The 13,786-nt window shown below is 55.8% G+C and overlaps 3 protein-coding genes across 3 annotated transcripts; 1 reads left to right on the top strand and 2 right to left on the bottom strand.

The window, feature by feature from the left end:
* Positions 1 to 394: 394 nt before the first annotated feature.
* On the top strand, positions 395 to 2,857 carry PG985_003872 (uncharacterized protein; the record flags this gene model as incomplete). The annotated part of the gene is made up of 4 exons (XM_066823641.1): positions 395 to 439; positions 542 to 725; positions 835 to 2,294; positions 2,357 to 2,857. 4 exons carry the CDS (start codon positions 395 to 397, stop codon positions 2,855 to 2,857), a joined length of 2,190 nt encoding a protein of 729 aa, XP_066686801.1.
* A 5,971-nt stretch (positions 2,858 to 8,828) lies between these two features.
* Positions 8,829 to 11,473, bottom strand: PG985_003871 (uncharacterized protein; the record flags this gene model as incomplete). Its single annotated transcript, XM_066823640.1, has 3 exons — positions 8,829 to 8,927; positions 9,008 to 10,762; positions 10,838 to 11,473. 3 exons carry the CDS (start codon positions 11,471 to 11,473, stop codon positions 8,829 to 8,831), a joined length of 2,490 nt encoding a protein of 829 aa, XP_066686800.1.
* A 776-nt stretch (positions 11,474 to 12,249) lies between these two features.
* On the bottom strand, positions 12,250 to 13,695 carry PG985_003870 (uncharacterized protein; the record flags this gene model as incomplete). Its single annotated transcript, XM_066823639.1, has 1 exon — positions 12,250 to 13,695. The coding sequence occupies one exon, from the start codon at positions 13,693 to 13,695 to the stop codon at positions 12,250 to 12,252; it is 1,446 nt and encodes a 481-aa protein (XP_066686799.1).
* Between the last annotated feature and the right edge of the window lie 91 nt (positions 13,696 to 13,786).

Here is a 13,786-nt window from a genome sequence, read left to right as displayed (position 1 = left end):
CAGAATAGCCACGGCCAACTCAACAGTCTCTCTAACCCACGTCCCCACCAGCCCTTGGAAAAACGACGCCATCTGTCCAGATTGGGGTCTCATTGTTTCACTTCCAGCCCTCCCGCAGAAGCAATTTTGAGATTACCGACTTACTCGGCCAGAAACTCACACGGCAATTCGAGACAGCCGAACACTAATAAAGTTTAGTACGAAATCTCTCCCAAGTGCCCTGAGAGACGTCCTTCAAGACCTCGCATCCCTCAGGAATCTTTGCCATTTCCTCTGCAACATTGTTCCCGAAACAGGTCTCTCTTCATCTCTTCTCATCCCATCCTCCCTTGGATCAGACCCCTTCTTCACATTCACTTTGACATATCGTCCATCAACAGAAAAGTCAGCTTGAATGTCTGCTGTCAAGTTTGCCTACCAGCCCTATAAGCTTTTCGAGGTGAGTCAACGACATCCGGAATGTGTTGCACAGCACAATGCCCCTTGCCGCGAACAGGCTGTGCCATCGGGAAAACAACAAGAAATCTGACGAGAACAACAGCCTCAATTCCATCCAGAGAGGCCAATAATAGTCGATTCTGACGTCGAGTCTCCCGAGACGGTGACTCTGAGGTACGAGGAGGAGGCGGCTAGAGCCAACGGAGGAGGCCTTCGTGGGGACTCCCCGCCTGGTCTCCTGTCCATGTCTACCGCGTATTCCAAATCGCAACCGCCCCAGATGCATGGTATGTTTGCACCCTCCCCATCCTGCCTGCAAACGCTGCCCCGGCTCCGTGGCTGCAGCGTTGTGGCCCCGAATGGCATGAGACTAAGTGCATGATTTTGCAACCCCAGACTTCGAATCGCCAAGATCGTACCAGACTCCCCAGTATCAATACCCGGTGCAATCCTTCTCGGCTCACCAGTCACAAAATGCTGCGGCGGCTCAGCTCAACCAGATGGCCTTTGCGGCCAACGGGTCAAGCCAGTTTATGCCGACCGGGCCCGTGGTCCCCAGCATTTTGTCCTATGAGCCGAACTCGGGCGTCCCAGGGGCAACAGTGACTCTTCGGATCTCGGCCCCGTACGACTTGCTGGCCGTTGCGAACCGATTCTGTCTGGAGTTTGGTGGTTTCAAGTGCTCAGCTCACGCTGCGAAGGACATGCATGATACCAGCGGCTATACCTACGTGGTCAGCGCAAACGCACCGCAGTTTGAAGACACGAGATGCAACCAGGCGAGCGTGCCTTTGAATTTGTCGACTGAAGGACCAGATGGAAATTTGCTGGGGAATCTCATGATAGAGGTTGGCACGTTTACTTATCACGAAATTGATATTGGGTCTGCTGAGAGCCCACAAGGCCTCCCACAGGGCGATGTCACGCGCAGGGTAGCGAGCCAATCACCAGATCAACGCGAGAACACCCCCAAGCAGCAAAACGCAGAGCACATTGCTGACAGCGCTACAAATACATATGGATATCCTCCTGCCGACCAGCAAACCGCCGCGTCGTCGTACGATCCGACTTATGCAAGCAACAACACCACCAACAACAACATGATTGGCACATACCACCGCACGTCGTACGCCGACGGATTTCGACACATTCCGCCGCCCATCAAAGCCTCGGCATCATGGTCGTACCCTTCGTCGCTCTCCTCGGTGCGAAGTCCCGGGCTCCTGCAGCCCATTCCTCACACAACAATCACCCGCCCGAGTTTGTCATCGCTACCAGCCCCAACATCCAGCGCCCCACAGCTCGTCCGCACCAGCACACTGCAAAGCTCCGGGTCTCCCGGGTCTAGCCAGTTCAACCCATATGCTTTGTACTCAACCAAGGCCGTTTTGAAGATTGCGGGAGATCTTGACTCGATGGCCACTGGTTGGAACAAGGAAGAATGGGAGAACCGGAGGAGGATTGTCATGTTCAAGAAGTCACAGACAGGCTCAACACTGACGGCCACCTTCAAGCCCGTGGGAGTCAATGAGCGCCCGACAAACAGCATTTGCATCAGCTGCATCTATTACGCGGAGAAGAACGAGTGTTTTGTCACCAGTGTTGATACTATCTACTTGTTGGAGCAACTGGTCGCCGCGCCCGCCCGGTTCACGGTCGAGGAGAAGAACCGGATTCGCCGCAACTTGGAAGGTTTCCGCCCGCAGACTGTCAGCAAGGCCAAGGCCGAGAGTGAAGAGTTCTTCAAGATCATCATGGCCTTCCCGAACCCCAAGCCTCGCAACATCGAGAAGGATGTGAAAGTGTTCCCCTGGAAGATCCTGTCGCAGGCTCTCAAGAAGATCATTTCCAAATACGTGAGTTATGAGAATGGCCCGGTGGCACAGACGTTTCCCTTCTTTTGCTAACTTGAATGCAGTCGGCATCGCCATCGTCAACCATGCCCCCTGGACCGGGATCGGCTCTTCTCACCCCTGTCAGCAGCACCAGCCCAGGGCTGTACCCGCCGCCACACACCCCGAGAGGGACGGATACAGGGGCATACCCCCGTTCAGGTCATCATATCTATGGATCTGCACTGGAAGAATATGAGCAATCTCGAACACAGGGTGCGTTGGGAACCGCGACAAGTTGGGCCCCCTATCCGACGCGTGCGCCCGAATCCCCGCCACTGAAGTCCTTGTCACACTCGGCGGCGGCAGGCGGCATGCGCATGCCAAGCTTGTCCTCATACGGCAGTGCAGACACCAGGCATTCTGTAACGACAGCGTCCAGCTACGACATGGCGCCGCAGCCGCAGACCAGATGGGATCCGGCAGTGACAAATGGTTACCTCGACACGACTTCTTATGGCAACCACCATCACCAGAGTCAGCTATATGGGACTGCCGGGTACGCAGACGGTGGCCAGCGGGCTTGATTTCTAGAAGGCCATGCACACAGGGTCCACCATTCGCAGTCTGAAACCTGTTGAAGAAAGTGCAAAGGCAGGGCCCTGGACAGGTTTAGAGGGGATGGGGGGTCATGCTTACTCGACAAGGTGACTGGCTGGCTGGAAGAAAGCGGAAGGTGTGTGTGTCAATATCGCGGGTGACTGATCAGTTGGCTTGTCTTGTGGGTCGAGCGCAACGGCGCGACCAGCCCGTCGCCACACCCACACCTCCCCACTCACTCTACAGCACACTACAATGGGGAAAGGGAAGGAGTCGAGCTTCAGCCTGTGTATGCCGCACCCGGGCCGTAGGTGTGTCTGGGTCGTGTGGCGCTGGCTTTTTGCGATAGCCGTCACCTCTTTTGGATGCCCTCGTTCGAGGGGGGTATCCTTCCTGGATTGAGGTCAGGTGTCGCAGCCCGGAGCCAATCAGGTGTCCCCACCTTACTCCATCTCCATCCTATCAGACGGAAGCCTTCCTAACCTCCACACCAAGAGTCTACCCCCCACCCCACCCATCAGCAAATCACAACCACCTTGGACCTTTGAGACGGGCGCCGGCATGTTTCTTGTTTCCTCGAACCCTTCTTCTCTCTCTTGTCTCTCATCGCGTCATACGCGTTTGTTGCCGCGTTCCTTCGTATGTCCTCATCGTCATGATCACCACTACCCACCTTCCTCATAGACCGACGCACAGCCAGGGAGCCTGTTGTCACTCCGACGCATGCGGGGTTCGACATTAGTCGACTTGACCTCGCGGTACTCTTTTGTTTCCTCTCACTTCTCTCTTTCTTTCCCCTTACCTGTTTCGTCAACTCACAGGGCTGGGTGGAGCCCCTGGCCACGATCTTCCATGCACGTGCGATGATTGGCTGTCAGGGCTCTGCTCTGGATGCCTGCAGCTCGTTTCGACACCTTGGCATATGCACAATCTGGTCGTCATCATCGGAAGCGCGCCGCAGCCTGCATACATCTGGTGCTGCAGCAAGGGTTAGCTACCAATCCTTTGGTCGTCTCTGGTACCAGCTGTCTCTCGGATCTGGTTCTTCCTTTGTGCCGCCTGCGCTGGCGGCGACTGCGTCTCGTTTCAAATAATAGCTCCCGGTGCTAAGGAACAGATCCACAGCAACTTTGAAACGAAACTCGGCTCACGACGACAATTGGGCGTTGCTTCAGGTTGCCTGCGACGGCGCACAGCACGAGCGCACCTATCGAGAGGCCTGGGCTCACCGAAATGAAGCTCGATCATCAGGTCTCGAGGTCGCTACCCCAAAGATAACAGACGGAATCAGGTGCTCGTATTCGCGGGACTCGATGCACACAAGCTATCAACCCTCACGCCCTCCCACATACGCCCACCCACACACCCACGCGAGGGTTCGCATACCTACACCCACCACTTCTCCCAACCATGCGAGATAGTGGGCGTAAGAGTCATAGCTTTTTCCGACTCCGCCGCCATCCTCGCGTTGCCGCCTGCTCACAAAGGGAGAAGTGGTGTCATCTGCCCATGCTGCCATCCAGCCTAGACGAATGGAGGGTCGCATGCATCTCACGGGACTTTCTAGGCCCTACACACGACTCCATCCCTTGCATCATTTTGCATGTATCTCTTTTGTCTTTTTTTTTTTTTTTTTGGGTATGTCAAGCTCGGAATAGACATGGGTTACGGCAATGGGGGGTTACCGCACAGTCGGTCGGTCGGCGGGGCGACACATACACGGGGAGTGCTCTTCATCGTTTGTTTACATTGCCTGTTTCGCTTTCCTCCTCTCATTCCAACGTCATTTTCCTTTTCCCTTGTCTCTCCTGGTCATCGACGCTCATCTCTCTGTCAGGGCTACATTTTGTGGGGGAGTCTAATGTACTGTATGTGATGGACAATCAACCGTGTGTTTGGGACATTTTCTTACTCTGGGACACTCTCTGTCGGCTGGGGGTACCTGCATGAGCGACGGGGAGTGTGAGACACTGCTTGGAAGCTCCATGGAAACGCGTCAGACGCGGTCGTAGCTAGCATTATACCCTTACCCTACCCAAGCTGCCTTACTACTACTACACTTATTTTGGGACTTGAGAGAAAAAAAAAGTTTATTTGGTTTGCATCATCGGCTTAGAATAATAGAAGGGGGGCAGACAGGGAGGATGATACCTTGCACGCTAGGTGGAGTTTTGGCAGGTGTCAGTTATCAGGTTTTGGCTTGGGCGTTTCTCTACTCCCCGTTATAGGAACGGCATGTACTATAGAAGGAATATGTAACTTTCAACTTAATTATAATCCAATCAGATCACACTTATTACCACATCACTGAGTTGTCAAGCCTCCCGCTACAGCGTCCGTCGTGTCTACCTGCCCTATCTGGGCAATACGTCTCTCTTAATCTAAGGCCCATTGACAAAGTCGAAGATCTTCATATCGCCAGTGATAGGTGGACAGACTTTGGTCCCTTGTTGCGGCCTCTCTCGATAGAACAGCAGCAGAGCAAGCATGGTTTTTCGGGTTGAGGGAGGGGAGGGCGGAGGCCTATATAGTTGCGACTGATATAGCCCCTGTGTCTTAGTCCGCTCGTTACTGCGGCCCTCAGACCACCTCGACCGAATTAACCTTTGCGACACCACCGTGGCATCCAAAGGGGCCCGAACGCAAAGAACGCAATACAACTTCAACGCGCGCCATGGTCGATTCAGACCCACGGGCGAGCCGGCGGCCCAGCCCGACACAGACGCGTCTTTTTTCCGTTCGATCCCTTTCCAGAATGCTGGCATTTCCACTTACATGACATGTAAGCGATTGCTACTCAGCTAGGTTGTCTTTGATCTGGCAATGAAACGATGGTCGAGTACGTACCGCAGCTGTGTTTTGTTCGGATTTGAGACTTTTCGTTGAGCGTGAATAGTTCCTATTGCTAACGCTCGGAGCAGGGCGGCTAATAATAAAGCCAGAACCGCGTCTCGATGAGACGGATGACTTGAACCTTGTGGCCTCGCGTCGTTGCTCAAAGTTAGAGTCAGAGTCAGCGGCCCCGATGCAGCAACGGGAAGTCAGCTGTACAAAGCCTGATGCTTCTGCTGCCCGTTGCCTCTTCGCTGTCAGTCACGGGACGACGCGTCGGCGCCGTGGTCTGTGTGAAGGAGCGAGCAAGCGAGCCAATGCGGCTGGGCCCCTGATTTGCCCAGACCAGCCTGCCGCCCTCTTTACGACGAACGAGACGACTCGGGCGATATGCAAGGCCCGTACGGCTCCACTGTACAGCGCATCTTGGGATGCATTGTCCCGTTACAGATCTGGATACGACTCTGGGAGCTGCAGGCTAGGGCGATCAACGTGTCAAAAAGGGGGGTCCAGGTCTGTAACCTACCGGGTAGCCTGGCTATCAGACACGGGACGATGGGAGCAGAAGGGAAGGCCAGCAGACAACGTCGCACGGATCCCAAAGTTTCACGTTTCCCCAGGTGACGACGGCCACGAAGGAAAGAAGAAAAGTCTGTGTGCCTACTAGCTGGTGAAAGTGAGTCAGGTGAAGGCTGGCTGTCTGGCTGACACTCATGTCAGTCACTTAGCTGCTTGGGGGAACGCAAAACGTTGGTCGGGCGAGAACCGTCCTGCTGCTTGCTGCCTTGGTGTGATGATCCAGATGACTGGCGCGTCTGGATCCCTTCAACCAGCCCGTGCCAGCCGCGTACCTTTTCCCTGACCTTCTCACCACCCCCTCCCTCCTTGACTGTAGCTAGTCATTCCTCTCCTGAACCAGAAACCGGGTTGACTCCGCGGGTGGCCAGAGCTGCCATAACTGCTTGGTGTCTGACATTTTCTTTACTTTCTTTATGCATCGTCGATCAGTGAATCTGTGTACCACCAGGACACAACCGAGATTGCCCTTATGCAAATGTCTGTGTGCCCCGACCGATCCGTACGCCCCTACGTCCTGCCGGCCCCTCTGATCATATCATGCTCGCAGCACGCGGGTTGGGCGGACTCGAAGCCGGCAGACATGGATCGCGATCTCCTTTCCCTTCGCAAGCGACCTGCTGCGACAGCCTGTTCCGGTTCTCGCCTTTTTCACGAATGCGGTTTGGCATGTCTCTCTTTCCTCCACCCACCCTCCCCCATCCACCTTCTTCCCCTTCCCCCCTGTCGTCCTGTTCACCAAATGTCCAAGGCCCTCGTGGCCGTGAATGAACGCACACCCCCCCTGGATCTAGACCCAAAAGGGTCGACATCAGTTCCCCTTTTGGGGAGCAACGAACCATAGTAGGGCGGTTGTATCCGACTACCACCTCAACGAAATTCAGAGACAGCATCATCTATCCGCAGCAATCAACGAGGGGAGGGGGATGCGAGGGAACCGCAAGCAACGTGGAAATCAGCTGACAAATTCCTGTACGTTACCCTGCCACGCGACTTGCCCCCTCCAGCCGGTCTGCCTGCCTGCCTGCCTACCTGCCTGCCCCCTGGAGGATGCGCATGCAGACGAACCTGGTGACAAAGCCGCAAGCTCCTGCCTCCTCCGGCTTCCTTGTTTCCTTTTGGCCTTTCTTGCCTCAAACCGACCGATGCATGACCTCATCTTATTTGCTAATTTCTGCCACCGGCAGCCCTCTGTGGCGTTATCCTTATCCCGACGACGACGTAGTAGCCGCGGGTACACGCGCCCGACCACTCACCTTGCTTCCTGCCCCTTCCTTCCTTCCATCCTGCCTCCCTACCGTAAATTCCCTCACCCGTCCGATGGCTCGGCCAGCATAATACCGCCTGCTGCATGTCTTATTAGCGAGGTGGCTTGCGGCGAACAGCGCACCAAAGGCAAATCAAAAAGCAGATACGCCATTCTCGGTCCCTAGCCCGGCCCCAACCAACCAGCCAACCGCGGGCCTATGAGATGAGACGACGCTGCCTTTTCCTTTTCCCCCTTGTCAACCATCTCGGGGTCCTCTTCCGTGATTTCCCGCGCGAAAAAAGGAGTAAGTGACTAACTTTCACATCATCATCATCACAACAGATGACTCTCCCCCCGCGGATGTATGTTTAGGCGTGTGATTAGCATCATGAGATGAGCGTCAATGCTGTGCATACGGTCATGTAGGTACAGCGAATACCTAAAGAAGGGATGCAAACTTGCAGTCTGTCTCCTCGATGTACCTTTTTCGGCGGTTGGCAAGATGGTACTTTCGTCTACTTTGTCGGACAGAAGGAACAGAGGAAATACCTCTCCTGAGTAACAGAGAACCGTTACCGAGTCACGAAGGCTGGTTACTCAAGAAGGGGACAGGAACATGAACTAGGCCAACTACTGTATCCTCTTGACCCATAGCTCTCTGCTGGCGTGCTGTCACTAATCAGTTGGCATTTGTTGAGTCGAAGTCCATGCCATGGCCGTACCAGCCACCGTCACTGTTTCCCCCCTGATACAAACCACTTGGTTTGAAGTCGGCCCTAGTAAGGACCTTTGAGTCTTCCAGACTCAACCATATGTAGTTTCACTTTACTAACATGATTTGGCAACCTGATTTGTATCTTAAGCAGACTACAGCCAGGCTTCGGTGTCGTCTGGCATGCCCCTTTACCCCAACAGAGTGCACTAAGCCTGAAGGCGTTGAGGCTGGGGGTCCCGACTCTATCCTACCCAAATACCTTAATACACCAACGAACTTCTCTTGGGCGAACTTGGACCTTTCGTCAAGAGAAACACATATTTAATACACATCTTGTACGTTGTCAGTATATCAATCATCATTGTCTAAACATTCCTTAAAGAAGAGATCTAAGTAGAGACTGGTATCACATGTGTAACTCCATTAACCCCCTTTTCTCGGTATATCATGAGGTGCCGAGATAGCAAACAGTGAGAGAAGTTGTAATTGTACATAACAGAGGCACCCCCCACGAATCTAACCCGAAGAAAAGATTGACGCCCCAGAAATTACGTTTCATCATAATTAGTTGCATCATCTCAGCCACCTAAGCAGTCGTATTGAACCCGTAGTTGAACAGGTTGAAGTCCGGATCGCCAGGTGAGGGAAACCCAGCGTCGATACTGGTGAACTCGAACAGAGCGTTCTGTTTTGAAAGTGGCAATACAAGTTAGCCATAACACGGTAACATGCACCGGAAAGCGTAGTCTCAACAGTAGAACTTACCGACATATCCAAGTCCCAATCAATCTCCATCCCCTCCAAGCCAAAGTCCCCTCCCCCTTGCTGGTCCAGAGCCCCATCACCCCCCGCCCCCTCCTCCAGCCCCGCCATCCCCCGCAGCGCCTCGGACGTCTCGCGCGCCGCCGCGATCGCCTCCTCGATGCAGGGCCGGTAGAGGTCCCGGACCTCGGCCCCCGCCACCAGGCCCTCGACGTACGTGACCATGGCCCGGCCCAGGAGGTAGCCCTTGGTGTTGGTCTCGCCGGCGCGGATGCGGCGCATGGCCCAGGCGGCCGTGTCGCGCACGGCCGCCAGCAGGTCGGGCCGGGGCGTCGCGAGGCCGAGCCCCTCGTTCTCCAGCGCTTGGTGCTGCAGCTCGACGGGGATCAGCATGCTGGCCTTGCTGGTGACGTTGCGGAAGAAGCCGGTCGAGTTGGTGGCCAGGCGGTAGAGGTCGTCGGGGTGGTGCGGCGTCGTGGCAGTAGACAGTGAGGATGATGATGATGGAGTCCCGTTCTTGCTTCCTTGAACACCGGCTCCGGGCGGCGATGTCCGATGGGCGGCGGTACTGCTGTTGCTGCCTACTGAGTACCCGTACGACGAGGATTGCGACACGGCCGAGAATATCTTCAACGACATCTCGACCACGATCTTCCTCGAGAAGGCGTAGGCCGGCTCCCGGAACGCCCGGAGCAGGTACGGGAGGTGATGTGCTTGGAAGTAATGATGAAAGATGAAGTTGATGAGCTCCTTCTGGAACAGTGAAGGCTGTCGCGCCCCGCCGACGCCATCGAACCTTTTCAGGGAGAGGGCGGCTGCTCTATACGCAGTCTGAAGCTGGGCGCTGAGCTTGAGCGTATCTTCGTACTTGCCCATGGAGTTGATGTCGTTAAGATACCGAACGATGGCCAGGCGTAGCGGGAAGCTCTTGCGGAGGGCCAGCGCGACGGTGGTGTCCGTGAACCGATTGGGACTCGGAGGAGCAGAAGAAGAAGAAGAAGTCGGTTGGGCTCGGCTCTCATCGCCATCCACGAGGTCCCCGTCGTCGCAATCGCTAGGCGGGCCCGTATCGAACTCGTCCAGCGAGATCATAGGCGGGCCGCCCGAGTTCAGGCTCGACTGCAGCGCCAGCTCGAGGGTCGTGTTCCAGAGCCGGCGCCGGATCTCGGCGTCCGCGCGGCTCATGTTGGGCAACCGCTTGGGGTCCCGATGGAGGCCCATGGCAACGGCGGACCGGTATATCGAACCCATGGAGATCCAGGTCAGATCGCCGCTGACGCCGGCCACCTCGCGGGCGAAGTGGAGCAGCAGCATATTCTGGATCCCCGTGATGGTCAGCTTGGACTTCATCGGCGGCGTGATGAGCCAGCACAGCGCTTCGTAGACCCAGGCGATCGCGGGCTTGCGCATGGAGTGTGCGTCGTCGTAGACGCCGGCACCCGCCGCCATGACGAGCTGCAGCTGGATCACGAAGGCTTGGCTGACGGAGGCGGGCGACGTCCAGTACTTTTCGTACTCGGCCTTGAAGGAGAGGACGTGCAGGATGCGATAGACGGTTTCGAAGGTGCGCAGGTACCCGTCTACCAGCTGATCCGCGACATCCCGGGGCGGAACCTTGAGGCCGAACTTGAACGTCAATTCGGGCATTCGCTGCGCCTTGATGGTCTTGGCCAGCAGCTTGTTCTGGTGCAGCAACATGACAATCTCAGACCTGGTCTCGGTCGGTTGATTATCGAATATGCCCATGACTGGTCGTAGCTAGGGGATGATTAGTCTCATGATGGGGCGCATGGGAACCCGAACGGATATGTAGATAGGTGGCTGGGTGCTCACGAAGGTGACGATGTTCATCCAATGGCTCTGACCAAAGTACCTCGTCTTGGACATGACGCTCTTGTTCATGGTGTGGATGTCGTCGGTCAGGTATGTTGGGTATGTCGTTACCCGTGCCTCGGATATATCTGGAACCTTTGGCACCTCAAATTGGGCGTTCGATTGAGTGGTAACGCGTGCAGCCTCCAATTGTCGCTCCAGCTCCTTAACTCGTAGCAGAAGAGAGTCGACATCGTGAGTTCCAGCCGCTTGCGGTCTGGCGCGATTGGACGTAGACTCATTACCCTCCTTGGCTACCTCCAGGTTGTGGCCCGACGCGCCGTGCTGGTCGAAGCTGGCAGTGGAGGCGTCTATGACTGAAGGCGCCTGGGAGGTAGCAGCAGGGGAAATGGGGAACTGGGACTCGCCGCCCACTTCTCCAGAAGGGACGGGGCCCGGACCTGCTGCGTCGCCCGGGTTTCTCGAATTGGCCTTGTTCGGGGCCGGCTCAAAGACACAGGTTTTATGCTTTGACCGAACGCAGGCGCCGCAGGGCATGTTTCGGTCGCAGCGGACCTTGGACCGCCTGCATGCGACGCAGGCCAGCGCTGGCCGACGCCGCCGCTTGTCGGGTTTCTTGTACTCGGAGCCGTCCATCGTGTAACCTTTTTTTCTGCGTATAAATTGAGTACGTAGGACTAAATGAAAATAAGAGGGATACTTCAATTTCTCTCGAGAGTTACGCATCTCCGGCTTGGCTTTCGAAAGGAAAACATTACATCACATTTGCAGGCAGGCAAGTGTCAGACGCCGATAAAGATCGGCCGAACTTTGGGCAATTGCCCGAGTTTTGGTCGGGGAATTCTGGTGCTTATATCCGGGTGGTTCGTTTCGCCAAAAGGCCCCAAGAGACCCAAAAGACCTCTAAAAAGGACCCCAAGTTGGCCCACTGGGCCCCAGATCCAGGCGGGCGGGCGCGCAGCAAGCAGCAAGCAGCACCATCAGCTTACTAACGTAAGCACATCGCATTCTTAAGCAGCAAACTATTCAAGGATGCAGGGTTTCGTGGAATAGGATGTCCATTATGAAATGGATTTCAATTTCAAGTTTGCATGCAGTCGATTTCCTGCTTGTCCCGTCGCGTTGGTTCCCCCATATACGTATCGAAAATCTACAAGGATCAGGGGCTTAGGTAACATACACACAACAAAACAAAGCCAACGAGATCCACATTCGTATGGCGCGCCGTCGTTCTGTCACCAGCTGACATGAACGCCGACGTCAATCATGCATTACTCGTCCCTCGAAGATTACGTACCTCATCTCTATATATCCAAAGGAAAGAAAAGAAAAGACTGATCCCTGGCTTGCTTTCCAATTAAGCCGGCCGTGTATATATCCAATTCTCACCGTATCTTACCCGTCTCCATGCTTCACTTGAGCTCTCCCTTTTGCGCCAGCGAATTGATCTTGTTGAGATCTCTGCCAGCCCACTCCACGTTCCAAAACGTGAGCATGGCGTGCATCTTGATAACGGAATGTCTGTACGCGAACGCGATCTGGGCCGGAAGGTAGACAATGTCATTCGGATAGCGTCGCAGCCAGGGCACCAGCTTGATGACCTTGGAGAACAGGATCCAGAACACCAAAAAGCCCAGTCCCCACGCCCAGTAGCGACTCTTCGCCTCGAGTCCCATCTGCCAGTAGAGGTAGACCTGCAGCGGGTCGTTGATAGCCGCAAAGTTGGTCAGCGTCGCCAGCTGGACGCCGTACATGCTCCAGGGGTGCTTCCGCCACGCGTTTCGGCTGAGCAGGGTCCGCGGGTTGGACCGGAAGGTGGTGCGCGCCCACCGCAGGCACTGGTCGACGTAGCGCGGGTACTTGCCCAGGTTGGCGATGCGCACGACGCAGTTGTCGTCAATGCCCGTGCCGGCGCTGTTGACGTTGGACTGGAACTTGACGCCGATGTCGTGGTCCACGCACCACCGGAGGATGTAGTTGTCGTCGTCGGCCACGATGGGGCCAATGTCCATCACCCCCGGTAGGAAAGGCGGCGAGAAAGAGATGTGCTCGTCGAGGTAGCCGCGCCGGAAGTCCTGGTTGCGGAGGATGTCGGAGCGGAGCCCGCAGGTCCGGCCGCTGATGATGAAGACGCCGCCGTCGAGGGTGTCGCTCGCCTCCATCTCGTAGTTGTGTCGCTCGAGGTAGAATGCGCCCTTTCGGTTCCAGCAGTGTTCCCAGAAGGTACCGCTCTCGAGGCGTTCGACGAGCTTTCGAGTGCCTACGAGCCCTTTGCCGGGGTCCTCGAAGGGCGCCAGGGCTTGGGGCAGGAATCGGGAGGGCCAGATGGCTGTGGCGTCGACTAGGAAAGTGATGGGGGTGTTGATGAAGTCGATGACAGAGTCGATCTGGGCGCGCTTGTTGGCGACTGGATGGTTGTGCACCTGGATAGCGACATGCGGATGATCTTTGCGGACGGCCTTCATCGCGTCCTCGGCCACTTGACAGAAAGCGACGCCCACGGTGACGACGAAAACGCGTGCCGGCGTGTTGGCGCAGATGGCGGATAGGCAGCGGTGGAACGTGGGATCGCCGGGCTCGACGGTGGGAATGATGACGGTGACATCCCTGCCCGGGTCGAAGGTGGGCTTTTCTGCCATCGGGGAAGGCTTGTAATGGCTGTGCGCCTCAATGTGCACCCATCGTCTCCAGTTGCAGAAGAGGAATAAGGCAACGAACGCCATGCCGGCCGTCAAGGGCCATCCCTCACAGTAAGATCTGACGCCCAAGAGGTAGGGACAGAGAACCGTGATGAACCCCAGTACGGATGCCAGCCCTGAGAGCGCCAGGAGCCAGATCAACCATGGTGAAGCAGCCATGGTGATGATACCAAAACAGCCAAAATTTCACTTACTTCTTCTGTTCCTGTATCAGGTAAGTAAGTGATCTAGTAAGCTGTGCAAAAGCTCT

Source organism: Apiospora marii (genome assembly GCF_038362585.1).
Source record: "Apiospora marii strain CBS 49790 chromosome Unknown utg000003l_segment0_segment0, whole genome shotgun sequence".
NCBI classification, from domain to species: domain Eukaryota; kingdom Fungi; phylum Ascomycota; class Sordariomycetes; order Amphisphaeriales; family Apiosporaceae; genus Apiospora; species Apiospora marii.
The sequence above is the reverse complement of the archived record's forward strand: the minus strand, read 5'-3'. Positions and strand labels throughout refer to the sequence as shown.